The sequence below is a fragment of the Podarcis liolepis genome (assembly GCF_965112155.1).
Source record: "Podarcis liolepis genome assembly, chromosome: 5".
Taxonomy (NCBI): Eukaryota; Metazoa; Chordata; class Lepidosauria; order Squamata; family Lacertidae; genus Podarcis; species Podarcis liolepis.
The window spans coordinates 67,702,826-67,716,971 of record NC_139556.1 but is presented as its reverse complement, the minus strand read 5'-3'; the positions used below and the strand labels follow the sequence as shown (position 1 = coordinate 67,716,971).

General features: G+C 41.6%; 2 protein-coding genes across 3 annotated transcripts in view; both read right to left on the bottom strand.

Annotated features, from left to right (window-relative positions):
- Nucleotides 1-14,146, bottom strand: part of HDLBP (high density lipoprotein binding protein) — a 257,678-nt gene that overhangs the window by 166,763 nt on the left and 76,769 nt on the right. The window lies entirely within an intron of this gene.
- On the bottom strand, nucleotides 28-10,918 carry LOC310708360 (uncharacterized protein; the record flags this gene model as incomplete). 2 transcript variants are annotated; one of them, XM_083506677.1, is made up of 4 exons in its annotated part: nucleotides 28-167; nucleotides 262-379; nucleotides 6,229-6,306; nucleotides 10,788-10,918. In XM_083506677.1, the coding sequence occupies 3 exons, from the start codon at nucleotides 10,916-10,918 to the stop codon at nucleotides 280-282; spliced, it is 309 nt and encodes a 102-aa protein (XP_083362803.1). In that variant the 3' UTR covers nucleotides 28-167; nucleotides 262-279. The 2 variants fall into 2 exon arrangements, with proteins under 2 accessions (XP_083362803.1, XP_083362802.1); XM_083506676.1 differs by having other exon boundaries at nucleotides 80-379.

Genomic DNA, 14,146 nt, shown 5'->3' with positions numbered 1-14,146 from the left:
TTAACCAGCATGCACTCGGAGAAGGCGGGGCAAGCAGCCGGGAAAGCGAGGGCTTCCGGGAAAGGTAGTTTGTTCAGCTTTGCTGTGAACATTCCTACGGTCTGCGCGCTCCCGGCTCTTTTTCCTCCTGCCTTCTGCTCGCGGGGGTTGAATCATGCAGCTTTCGCCTAGAGCAGAATGTCACACGACGATCCCTTAGCCGAGGCTTTTGCTTTGTGCGGTGACAGTGCTTCCCTTGGCTCCCTCAACTCCGTTACATACCATGGATCAGCTGTGAATCTACAGCATTTCGTCGATTCTGCCCCATTCGACTTTACAAATACTGATTTGCATCTCAAGCAAACATTTCTGACAGAGATCCTGGAAGTCCCTGACGGACCTAGAATACAGAAAAACCTGTTGTTTCCTTTGACAATCATAAGGCAGTTCATAACTGGTAGAACGTTGCCTTTGTTATCATATTGATTTGGCACGTGTTTCTAGTACTTATGTGTGTTTTAAAATTGCTTTTGTTCTAGTAAGCAGTATGTAAATAAATTTTGTTAAATTTTTTTTTTTTAAAAAAACAGCTGTTTCCAGTCCTCACTTCCAAGATAAGAGCTAATTCTCCCACATAACTTTTGGGCAGAACTGCAGCTGATCCCTGGTCATCTGCATTAAAAAAGAAAAAAAATGTTTTTGGCCCTTGTACCTCACTTTACTAACATGCTTATCTCTTTATAAATGGCTTGGATGAAGGAATAGAGGGGATGCTTATCAGATTTGCAAGTAAGATGAAGCTTGGAGAGGGAACATCTTTATCCCAGTCTGCATCTGTATTGGAACTGTTTTTATATATGGAATTGTGTATCACCTTAAAAGATAAAGCTTTTGCACTTTAAATTTGGTTTAGATAAAACAAAGTGTAGGCAGCTTGCCTAGCTGGCTGGCAGCTTTAGCAGGTCTTGCTGGTCCTCAGTTTAAAGAAGGAAGTAGGGTAGGGTCAAGTCACATTGCTCAAGTGAAGGATGGAAAATGCATGACTCTTACATGAGTTATATGGGATAATCTTGTCACTTTAAAGGCCTTTGAACTTACTTCTGCTTCAGTTTTACCTGTCTAGAATATGCGGTACATGGAATAATCTATGAGCACTGTCCAATATCTTAAAAACTGCTTCTTATCTATTGGTTTACAGAAACATAAGTGAGGGTAACCTTGGTTAAACTGAGGTCTGGGTCTGATCAGTGAAAGGAAGGTGGGGTATAAATGCAAGAAAATAAATATGTGTTGTAGTTTTTATGTAGAATAATAGACTGTGCTATCTTACTCAGAGGAGTGTCATTCTCCATAGTTACCATGAGAGGGCACATGCTGTCTTCACCATGTCTACTCAGAAATAAGGCCTATTGAATTCAGTGCGACTTACTTCCAGACAATTGGGGTTACTTCTGCAGTCTAACTCGCATGTCTATTCAGAAGAAAGCCTCATTGAGTTCCATGGAGCTTATTCCCAGATAAGCGGACATAAGATTGCAGCCTCATTCATTTTCAGTCTGGTGAGCTGGGACTCATTGCTGGGTCACAACTAAACTCCAGTCGCATGACACCAACAGTAAAGGTAAAAAGGTACCCCTGACCGTTAGGTCCAGTCACGGACTCGGGGGGTTGCGCGCTCATCTTGCTCTATAGTCCGAGGGAGCCGGCGTTTGTCCACAGACAGCTTCTGGGTCCTGTGGCCAGCATGACTAAGCCGCTTCTGGCGAACCAGAGCAGCGCACGGAAAAGGCGTTTACCTTCCCGCCGGAGCAGTACCTATTTATCTACTTGCACTTGATGTGCTTTCGAACTGCTAGATGGGCAAGAGCTGGGACCAAACAACGGGAGCTCACCCTGTCGCGGGGATTCGAACTGCCAACCTTCTAATCAACAAGCCCTAGACTCTGGTCAAAATATACCCGTATTTTTCGTTCTATAACACGCACCCGACCATAACACGCACGTAGTTTTTAGAGGAGGAAAACAAGAACAAAAAAATTCTAAACGAAACAGTGGATGTATGATTTTTGTGGTTCATGCTGTGGCCACAGACATGTGATCTGACAGTGAGTTTGGAGTAGCCCAATGCAAAAATCCTGAGGATCCATGTGGATCCGTGCTTTGTAACCACGTTTTAAGTGGGGAGAGAAGGGAAAGCACTCAAGGGACAAGGAGAAGGATGCTGCTAATAATGCAGAAGAGGGGTATAAGGGGAGAAGGCTCCTCTCCTCTCCCACTTTGCTCCTTTAAAGCAAGCAGGCTCTCTGTCCATCTCTCCTCCCCACTCAGCAGCTCTTCTCCTGCTTTGCTGTTTCAAAGTGAGCCACGGAGGAGGGAAGGAAGGGGAACCATGGATCCTCTGTTCACGACTGCAGTAGATCCCCCCCCCCCCCCGCCACCCGTAGGCATTCCCTCCATAACACGCACAGACATTTCCCCTTATTTTCTAGGAGGAAAAAAGTGAGTGTTATGGTGCAAAAAATACGGTATATTAAAAGCTTGAGTGAGTCCCCATATGTATGTTTGGGTTAAAGGAGTTTCCAGAGTGAAAACATTGAAGACTTCTGGCTTGATATTATTATTAGTATGATATTAAGTATATTTACTCAGAAGGATTTCCTAATGACTCTAATGGGACTTGGTCTTTATTTAATGGGTGCCAGCAAGCTACCTTAGGCTGCAGTCCCATGCCCACTCAACTAGAAATAAGACACAGTTAACACAGTGGGATGTACAGCTGAGGAAACATCACGGGGTTCTAGGAGGGGTAGTACCTCTGGTGGGGGACATGTTGTGCTCCTTCTAGGGTAGTTTGTCCACCTTTGGTCCCCACCCTGCAGCACTCAGGAGCCACCAGTGGCTCCTAGAAGATGTCTGCATGTGACAGCAGCCACACCCAGGGAACTTAATTATATTCTAGTGCAATTCTGATATAGGTGGAATTGCAAATTTGCTACTGAATTCTGGGCTTTTCCAGAATCCTAACATCCCTACGAAATGTTTGTTTCCACTCAAAAAGTCAGAATTCAGACAGATTGGAGATATACTGAACATGGGATGAACTTGCTGCACGCACACACACAGATGTGCAGAAGATCAGGTGCACACCTTTGTGTGCTCAACCTGTGCCTGGAAATAAAAATGCCCCTTGGGGGTTCCTTCTAAAACTACAATGCATTGGTTCTTTGATTCTGTGAGTGATAGGTTTATTTATTGTTCACATGGAAGATGGAACAAAGTTCTTTTCTCCTGTTCTGGAAAGTAGGACTCGAACCCAGAGGTTGGGTGGCCATTGTCATGGGTACTTTAGCTAAGATTTCTGCATTGCAGGGAGTTAGACTGGATGACCCTTGGGTCCCTTCCAACTTTACTCTATAATTCTATTATTATCATTAGTATTAGTATTATTAAATAAATAAATAAAAATTTGTGCAGCTCTTTGTGGTTAAAAAGACAAACTGAGAAACAAATTAAATACCGTATTTTTTGCTCTATAAGACTCACTTTTTACCTCCTAAAAAGTAAGGGGAAATGTGTGTGCGTCTTATGGAGCAAATGCAGGCTGCGCAGCTATCCCAGAAGCCAGAACAGCAAGAGGGATTGCTGCTTTCACTGTGCACAGATCTCTCTTGCTGTTCTGGCTTCTGAGATTCAGAATATTTTTTTTCTTGTTTTCCTCCTCCAAAAACTAGGTGCGTCTTGTGGTCTCGTGCATCTTACAGAGTGAAAAATACAGTAATTATTTCTTCATCTTCCAGACTCCAGCTATGAAGCCTGACCTCATAATTTCTGGTTGGTGAAGCTAAAAATTGCTTGAAGTGGTTGCTGTGGCAATGCATTAGCTTCCCACGCACAGTACAACAAATTTTTGCCCTTTGGTTGTACTGAAACTCTATTCTTACAGAAATTACCAGATTAAAAATAAACCCAAACCCTAAAGAGCTAGGTATGGCTCATACTTAAATATTGTACAATGCACTTTGTATCAGAGGTAGACTATTGATAGTCTACATATACTGTATTATCATCTTGCTGAGTAGCATCAAAAGCAAGAGTCTCGAACATGGTGCCTGTGGCAAACACTCTTTCCAGTGCATTTTCCTGTCACTTTGCTTCTCACTGAAGTCTGATATTTGGGGGGAGTTGGTTTGTTGTGCAGGTTCTCCCAACAAACTGTAATTGAACAACCTGACTTTGCTGATGCGTGACTGAACCCCACTCAAAAATAGTGACAGCCGGAAAGTGCCCTAAGTCTTTAGTACAACGGACCTGATTACCAACATGGATACAGCTGGGGGAATAAACTTGCGTGAGAGAAAATGTCCTCTGCTCAGTTTGATGGATGAATGATGAGCTTTGAAAGATCATGTCTCAGACTGAAGCTTTGGGTATCACTCATCCACAGCAAAACGGAAAGGTAATTTTGGTTGCAAGTGTTTGGTAGGGTTGGGTCTAGCCTCCAGGTGGCAGTAGTCCCTCATCAGCACCATCCCAAATCTCAATCATCCACAGATCAAAGAGTTGTGAATACAGTATCACTGTGTTTCATGCCTCACTTGAGAGCTCAACTTACTAGAGTTATATACAATAAGGTTTCCCATAGAGAAAAGTGTTTGAAACCAAGAATACAAAGGGGAAACATAACCCACTACAGACTTATTCTGTGTATGACCCAATGAAACTAGTGAAAGTAGTCCAAGATGTTCCGTGTAATTTAGGGGTCGGAGCTCTTTTTCAGACTGAGCGCCACATTCCCTTGTCGGGAATCTTCCAGGGGTCACAATGATTGGCACTGCCAGAGGCAAAAGAAGGCAGAGCAGTGAATATGACTCCTACCTTTGTACTGTAGGCTACCTTCCAGCCACACAAAGACCAGAGGTTTCTATATACACAAATACTTGTATCTTTCATCCTGGCAAGCAAGACAACGGTGACAACTTTTTCAGACTATTATATCGTTCTTTGTGCTACGTTTATTGGCTTGTTTGTAGTTGTTTTTTACTGTATTTATTTGAATAGTTTTATTTGTTACCCTAGAATCTTTTGATGATACGTATTTTAAATAAATAGCAACTCCATGCAAGCATATGACCTATGGGGAATGAAGCATTGTGGCCCTGATGACTCTACCTTTTGGGGACAATGAAGTCATGGTGAATGCTATAAAACAGGTACATCCAACTCTCTAGAGACTGTGATCTACTCCCAGTAAGAAGGTAAAGGGACCCCTGACCATTAGGTTCAGTCATGGCCGACTCTGGGGTTGTGCGCTCATCTCGCTTTATTGGCCAAGGGAGCTGCCGTACAGCTTCCGGGTCATGTGGCCAGCATGACTAAGCTGCTTCTGGCGAACCAGAGCAGCACACGGAAACGCCATTTACCTTCCCGCCGGAGAGGTACCTATTTATCTACTTGCACTTTGAGGTGCTTTTGAACTGCTAGATTGGCAGGAGTCTACTCCCAGTACTGTATAATAAAACTGGCAGTGGTCTACCCATTGTCATTATTGCCTAGAGTTGTTGAGCTTTTTGGGGGAAGATTACATAAAAACGATCACAACACAGTACGCTGTCCTCCCTCCTTACAACACTCTGATGCCAATGCAGGAAATACTAGCTTTCAAGGGGGCACAGCGCACCGTGATCGATCAGGAGCACACACGCGATCACTTTTCTTAATCCCACGATCGACCTGGAGCACACTGCCAATCTGCCTGTCGGTCGTGCTCGACTAGTTGAACATGTCTGCTATAACAGAATTCAGTCTCCCACCCTGCTTCCTAGAAAGGTCATTCTTCCTTTTTGTTCTTCCATTAATGGGATTGGCTGTGCTCTGCCACTACAGTCAGAGGCAGGAATGCTTCTGAATACCAGTTACTGGAAACCGCAGGAGAGGTGAGTGCTGTCCTCCTTGGGTCCTGTTTGCAGGTTTCCCACAGGTACTGGCTTGGGCGTGGTGAAGAACAGAATGCTGAACTCCATCGGCCATTGGCATCTTGCAGGCTCTTACGTTCTTATGTGGTTATGCAATATGCCATCATCATTTAACTATGAATTTAACAGCACAGTCATGGGCTTTCCTACCTGTCTCATACTGAAGCCTTGAGTGCTGAGTGCAGTGATGCACACCTGTGCAGTGACCTTTTGAAAATGCCCCAGAGTGCTAGCTGACACAATCTACCCACGTAGAAAAAATTAATACTGTAATTACCTGTCTCCACATTGCCAAGAAGCCCAGGACACGCAGTGAGGAAAGCTGCTGCCTCTCCTTGCCCTGAGGCTGCTGCCCCTGCAGACAAGAGAGAGAGAGAAATGGGTTTGAAGCCGGTTCTCATCTCCACCTCTGCAAGTGGTTTCACACACTTCAAAGCTCGTCTTTCTGTCTGTCTGCATGCAGACCAGTTGCAGAGATGAAGGAGTGGAAGGCAATTATTTCAATAAAATTGTTCTGGATGCCACACCAATAAAAAACACTCCCATAGCCAGACTGATGCTTAAGCTATGTATTCAGGGCCGCAATTAGCAAAATTTAAACTTAATGTATTTCAGTTGCTTCTGCTCTTTAGATGGCAATGTGTTTTACTTCACATGTTTACCAAAATGTGGCAAGTCAAACCTGGTGCATTTGAGGGCCTCTTTCTGCTGGATTTCTGCCCCAAAGTCTTTCTGTCTCGATGGTGGACGAACATGTGTTTTGGGACAGAAGTGTTTTCCAAGGACTAATTAAGAGGTTTCTGTTTATGTCAGTTCTATCTGACATAAAATGGTTGCTGGGTTATTGTTGCTGTAGATGGCTGTATTTTGACTGCTCTTTTTAAAAAATAATAATAGCTTTGATATTTGTTTTTTTGTGCATTTTTAAATTTATATAAGCTGCCATGAGAACCTGTTTACAGGTTTAAAAAGTGGGATATAAAATTGTAAATAATTAAATTTTAACTAAATGTTACAGTGGTGGTTATGTTCTTCTACTTTCATTGTCAGAAGCAGTATTATTATCATTATTATTATTATTTCACCCAAGGATCACAAGGCAGTTTACAATGTTGTATACCTCTGAATACCAGTTGCAGGGAATAAACCACAACTGTATTAGGCTAGTCACTGTCTCTCAGCCTGACCCACCTCGTAGGGGCAGTTGTGAAGATAAAAAGGAGAGGGAAGGAACCACGCATGCCACCTTGAACTCCTTGGAGGAAAGGTAGAATATGAATGTAATAATAAATAAATATGAATACCTACAAACAAACAGGACCTTTCCACACTTACTATCTATTAAAAAACAGCTGCAACTCCAACCTGTTGAGCAACATTTACTGTCTGAATAAGCAGCTATGGGTTGTTAGTAGAAGGAAAGCAGCACACTTCCGGGGTGGCGCCATCGGCAATGGCAGACCCCCTCTGAACTGGAGGGACTAGCTCTGCGTGAAACGGGTCTTTTCCGCTACGGCGAAGCGGGGACCCTGCTAAAAATCACAGGCGGATGAAGCCTGTGACCATGGGACTCGGTGGGCACCCTTAGCGCCCCCCCAACCCGCAAAGGAACCCACTAACGGACTCCGAAGTGAAGAGGGGGAAGTGGCGCGGTGCTGTGAGTCAACTGCTATTTCCGTGGAGCGAAGCCGCATAGCCGTTGCCGGAGAGCGCTGCCTTTTTCCTGGGACAATTTGGCTTCTAAAATAAGCACCCGTGAGTACTTAAACTTTGAACAATCGGACTTTAAATAAGGACTTGCGAGCAGAAAGGAATTGGACTCAAAAATTTACTTCAATTTGGTACTGAAACGGGAAGGTCTAAACAGGAAGTCAGCCTTCCGTTTCTTTGTAGACAGAATAAAGCAAAGAAAACGTAAACTAGAGCTCAGAAAATCGCTTCTAAAGTATTGGCTTTCATCATTTAAAATTGTTGAACCCCCCTTTGGCAGCAGGAGAAGAAGGGGGATCTCTTTTGGACTGTTTAAACCTGCAGAAGTGAGTTTAAAGTAAAGTAACTTTCCACCGTCCTGATCCTGGAGCGGGGTGTCAGGACTGACGTTTGAAGCTCATTGACCAGAGACAAATGTTTTTGACAGGTAGTTAAAGGAAAAGAAACATAGTGATTCCACTGATTCCTTTCGCACTTTAAAGGAACAAATATTGACAAAATATCTCAAAAAGGATACTTTGTTGCAAGAACAAATAGAAGTTCTCCCCCTAGAGGGAGACCGTGAAACTGTAACTAATTCCAGGGAGCTTTCAGCTGTCTCAGATTACAATCGTGGGAATGCACTTGTGACCTTGTAGGACAATGTATTCAGAGGCTCTGTTGTGTGCTCTCTGTGTGAGAAGATGGATTTGATGACTAATGCGGCCAGAATTTTTGAACAGGCAGTGGGAAACTATGTGGAGCCCACCAAGGAATTAGATCAGGAGTGTGTCCTGACAGAGCAGATGAGAGAAGAGGATGTTGCTGAATCTTGGGCGCCAGAGATGGAGGGAGTTGCGGCCTTGCAGGAACATGAGCTTTTGGATTTGACAAATGAACTTGGAAAAAGCCAGATTTGGAAAGATAAAGTTTGGTTTGGTTTGGAAATGGGGGGTTGGATAGACCCTATGCAGGGATGTTTGGACTTTCCGAGTCTGGCAATGGGACGTGAGATGTTTGGAGCTGTGGGGGCTCTCAATTTTGGAGGGATTCTGAAACATGTTTTTAAATATCACATGGAGTTGAGTCTGGACTATGGAAAAGGGGCTGATTTGTTGAAAAGGGTCAAAAACATCACCAAGCTGGAGTTCCCACGAGTGAAAGGAGAATATGAAGAAGAGCTGTGGAAGGGACATGGAAGAGATTTAAGGGCCTCAGATATAAGGTTACCAGGTTAATGCGCTAGATCGATGGGACAAAAAGGACTGACAAAACCCGGGACCAGGAGGAAAGGACGCTGGATGAAGATTGGATTGTTTTTATTTCTCTTTTTATTACCAGGATTGTTTTATAAAATTGATGAAATGTTAGAAAAATGTTGGAACGAAATTACTTGGCTCTAGCAAAAATGTTTAAAGAATTAGGTAAGAATATTATGGTTGTGAGAAGTCGGTAAAAGTAAGATTTAAGTTTTAAGTTTTTAAGGTTTTCTATAAGATAAGATGAAAATAGATTAAGGTAATGTAATGACAGAATACTATGAAATATGGAAAGGATTTGCTGCAATAATTATTAACCAGGATACAAAAAAAGGGAGGAGGAGGAGATCAAAGAAAGAAGGTAATGAGAGTTGAGGATTTGAGAATGATGGGTTTATTTTTGTCTGTTTGCGATGTATTTTTGTTTTTTGAATTTGTATTGTTTGATGTGGTTTGTTTTTTCTTTGTTCTTTCTTTTTTTCTTTTTCTGCTTTGTTTTTTCTCTGTAATTCAAAAATTTTCAATAAATATCATTTTTTTTTTAAAAAAAGGAAAGCAGCAGACTGGTATTTTGTGTCCATGGACAAGCATTTACATGTGTGCATGCTGGAATCAAGGTGGAATCATCTCCATATTCAGAAATTTAACTACTACACCATAATCCTTCACACAGCAAACCGAAAGTAAGTCCTGTCAATTTCAGTGGGGCTTAATGCCAGGTAAGTGTGTGCAGGATTGCAGTCTTAGATACCCCAAAGAAGGAGCCTGAAACCTGAAATACTCCACAGACTGCATGGATGGTTTCCACAACATTTATTTTCTATGTTTATTGCATATACGGCCTAGGACCCTTGTACTTACGGGACTGCCTCTCCTGGTATGCCCCGTGGAGGACCTTACGGTCCACAAACAACAATGCTTTGGAGGTCCCAGGCCTCAAGGACCAGCATGAGTGGCCGGGCCTGGTGAAATTTTAATTCCTTACCCCTACGGTTATGATTCGTGGGTTCCCACTTAATTTTATTTTGATTTTAAATGTGATTCGAATTGTATTTTAAACTAATCATTTGATTTTGTGTTTTTAATGTATTTTATATATTTGGTGTATAAATACATAATTATTATTATTTTAATGCATCAAATATATAACGTAGCATTGCATCGTTTTGAAATGTAAGCCACTTCACGACCCTTTTGAGGACTGACAGGTAGGGTAGAAATAATAAACAAATAATTTCCTCCCAAAGGCAAAATACGGACAAAATAGGCACCATTTCTTCTCCCAAGGGACAGGTAACAAAAATGAGGATTGTCCTAGCCTTGGTAAACAGGGATAGTTGTCGTGTTTTGCAAGCTGCAAAAGGGATCAATGGGGAAAGCAAGGAGCATGCATGTGTGATCTCATGTGTGCACATCTATGTCAGAAGCACTATCTACTATAACAACAGGCTCATGAAGGGGTTGGCCAACTTCAAACATGTCTTCCTCACAAGCGGTGGGCAAAGGCACAGGTAGGGGTGTGACTGGTTTGGATATACCGGGAGCAGAGCTTCTGGGGCACTGCAGCAAGTGCCACAGCTATGAAGTCCAACCGAAGGTGAGAGGCAGGAGGGAGGGTGGATTTGGGCATTGCACAGAGCGCCACTGAAATCTGAGGTGCTAAGGTTCACCACTGATGTGAGCCCCTGTTGTGACAGAGAATATTACATGTTGTATTTTAAGATAGCTACAAAACAACAACAACCCTCCATACACAATAATAATTGTCTCTTATACCAACATATCATCCTTTCCTGGAAAGGAAAGGCAAAAAGTAATCCCATATATTCCACCAGCCTTATATGACATATCAGAAAGTTAATAAATAATATAAAGGGCTCTCACATACAGGAGGTCCTGTTTAGCTATGTTGTCTTCTTCTTCTTCTTCTTCTTCTTCTTCTTCTTCTTCTTCTTCTTCTTCTTCTTCTTCTTCTTCTTCTTCTTCTTCGTTTTCCCCCCAGGCCAGCTCTTCCAACATTAAAACAAGATGTAATTTTGAAAATGTTGGTGTGTCTATGAATATGAAATGAGAGAAGATATGTCTGCCTTTCCCAACATGGAATCAACCAGATGTTTTGTGACCAGCCAGCAAGAGAGCACCAGGTTGAGGAATGCTGGAATAACTTAACTGAGAAAAATCGTAACTTCCAAAAGCATTCCTCAAGTCCTAAGCAAAAGGGGGGAAAGATGTATTAATATCCTTCTTTGCTATTCTTTTTCCATGTTATTTCCATTCATTTGTGTTATTAACTCACCAGGGCACTCCTGTGCCTTTAAAAGGTAGCGAGAGAAGCCAAGAAGAAGCTGATTCATCTGATCTAGTCACATTCTTAGGAATCCTGGGGGCTTTGTGCACGGTTATGAGGGCAAGCGCCATGTGGGTGGCCAAGTTTCCCCCTCAGGACCTGAATTCCAACAAGAAATATGGGGAGTAGTTGAACTATGTTATACAACAGGATCAGCCAGAGGCACTGTGTTCAGCAGTCATGGTGAACAGTCCTTCTAAAAAGATATAATAAACAAAAGGGCAGTGTCTCTGTGTGAGGGTTCTCTTTATTTACATCAGGAGTGGGCAATACGTTAGCCTAGCATTGCATGTGGCCCTCAGTTCAATTTAATGTGGCCCTTGGCTTAATATCAAAGGCCTGCTGCAAGATGATGGTTCAGATCTCTGGCAAGAGAGACTCTTATACCACAGTCTCCTGGGAAGGAAGGAAGGAAGGAAGGAAGGAAGGAAGGAAGGAAGGAAGGAAGGAAGGAAGGAGAAACAAGAGAGGGGTGAATGCGGCTTTCTATTTGAGAATCCTTTCTTTTTTCCTATTATTATTATTATTATTATTTATTTGCTAATTTAATGAAGAAAAAAATAAGCCACAATCAGTTCACATTCTGAATACAATAACCAGCAGTGCTTACATTTTAAACATATAAGCTAAAATAAGCCCTCCAAATATCCAACAAGGTATCCACAAAAAATTGACATCAATATGAAATATTGTGGCCAGTGCCATGAGATCCTCAGAATGTTGTGTAATAGATGGTGGGTATTTATCTTTCCAGGCTCAAAAGTAAAAGTCTCTTAGCAACCATAAGGGCTTATGAAATTCACATCTATCCCGATACTACATGAATATAATTTAAAAGTACAATGAACATCTGAAAATATTGATGATTTTGCCATTACAAAATTGATGTGAATAACAACTTCGGACCAAAAAAGAAGATATCACTGGAGAAGCCCACACCATGTACCTCACTGAGGCATTCTTAGTATTGCATGTTCAACATATACTGTATTTTTCTAAGATGCCCCCATGTATAAGATATCCCCTATTTTGGGGGACTCTGATTTAAGAAAATCCACCCTTGGCACTATCCATGTATAAGATGCCCCCCAATTTTTGACATTATTTTTTAGGGGGGAAAACTAGTCTTATACAGTACTGTACACAGAAGAATCTGTAACTGTAGAATTCTTTCTAAGCATGCCTTTTAACATTTTCTTATTATATGTGCCAAATAACTGAAGGAGGAAGGTACACTGAATGCACTTATGTCTAAAAATGTTTCATTGTAGTTTGTGTGGCTTTCTCAAGTCTGTAAATAAGCAGGATGTAAATTTATAATCCACCGTTTTGTTTTCTCACATTACAGATATGAAGGAGATTGTGTCCATCAAATCCTGTGTGGCGTTCAATGATAAGAATTTCTCATGCCTATCTCATCGGTCCACATGGCAATAGAGGACAACCAGTGACTGGCCTGCTTGAAATGAGAGTGTAGCCTGTCTTCCCTTGACATGTTTGATTAACCCTTGGTGGAGGTGGCAGGCAGAGGCTAGGACTCAGTACGTATAGTATCTGAGACATGCTACAGAGCTTGAATTCATATGTAATGAAGAAGAATAACTCTCAGTTCCCTCAATTTCTCACTCTCAACCCTAACTCTGCAGAAAGCCATCTAATTAGATTTTAATTTGATCCTGACTTGTTTTTAGGAGGTAATTATTGTTTGAATTTATATTAATATTATATATTTAATGTTAGCTGCCCTGAGCCCCGTTTCGGCCGGGGAGGACGGAATACAAACAAAAGTTGTATTATTATTATTATTATTATTATTATTATTATTATTATTATTATCCTAAATCTAGTTCACATTTCTGCAGCAGTTTGCAAACCAGTAAAAATAATCCTCATGAAAACATATCAGCATTTTAGCGCAAATTTATCCTAATAAACACATCTTAATGCAGTTTTGAATACTATACACATTTTTGTAAGCAATTTCCCCTGACACAATGCATTTATGTTATTTTCACTAATATATGCATTTCTATGCACACTTTACCCTAGTATGTGAATTTTTGTACACATTACTTGGCAGGAGAAGTGCGTGGCAAAATTCTGAGAATGTGGTATTTCCACCAGAGAGCACACTATTTGTGTTGGTGTTTACTGTGTAGATTGTGGCTGTGCCATAACCACAAACAATCGTCAGATATATTTTGCAATGTAATAACTGACAATGACCCACTTCTCCGCCCCCTACATGTATGTTTTAAAAAAATATCTGGAGGCTATGCACTGTAACACTGTACAATGTTAGCATAAGGGTGCTCATCTGGTGGTTATTATTTTTAAGTGGTGAAATGCAACAATTGCAACAATGCCAGCACTGTTTGAAGAACCTTTGGTTAGGTGTAATTTTATTTTCCAGTTATTTGAAGGTTCAGTGTTCCCTTTACCTTCCACTGGAGTGCTCAATTAAATCAGATTGTTGTTGGGTTTTCTTAAAGCAGCAATGCACTGCCTCTTGTCATTAAATGAACATACGATTTCACACGGGTGCCTCCAGCTTGTATATTTTGTGGGAAGAATTCAAGCACACAACGGAAATTTAGCTTTGCACAATTCAAGTGGAATAACGTGCTCTGTCACCCTATTGCAACAAACACACTTAGACTTTTTGTGGTTTGTAAGGTGATGGGGAAATACACTGAAAAGCATGGGGTGAATAAACGATTGATAGGAAATAGGAATGGAGGAGAAATTGCATTCAGTTTGCATTTAAAAACAAACTTGCCGAATTCATGCTCTCTGAAAGAGGATGTGAACCACAACAGAGCCATCCTTCAAAATGCACACTTTTCTCAGGCATGGGGAGATGAGCAGCAAAAACCCATTAGGGCTACAGTCATACATCG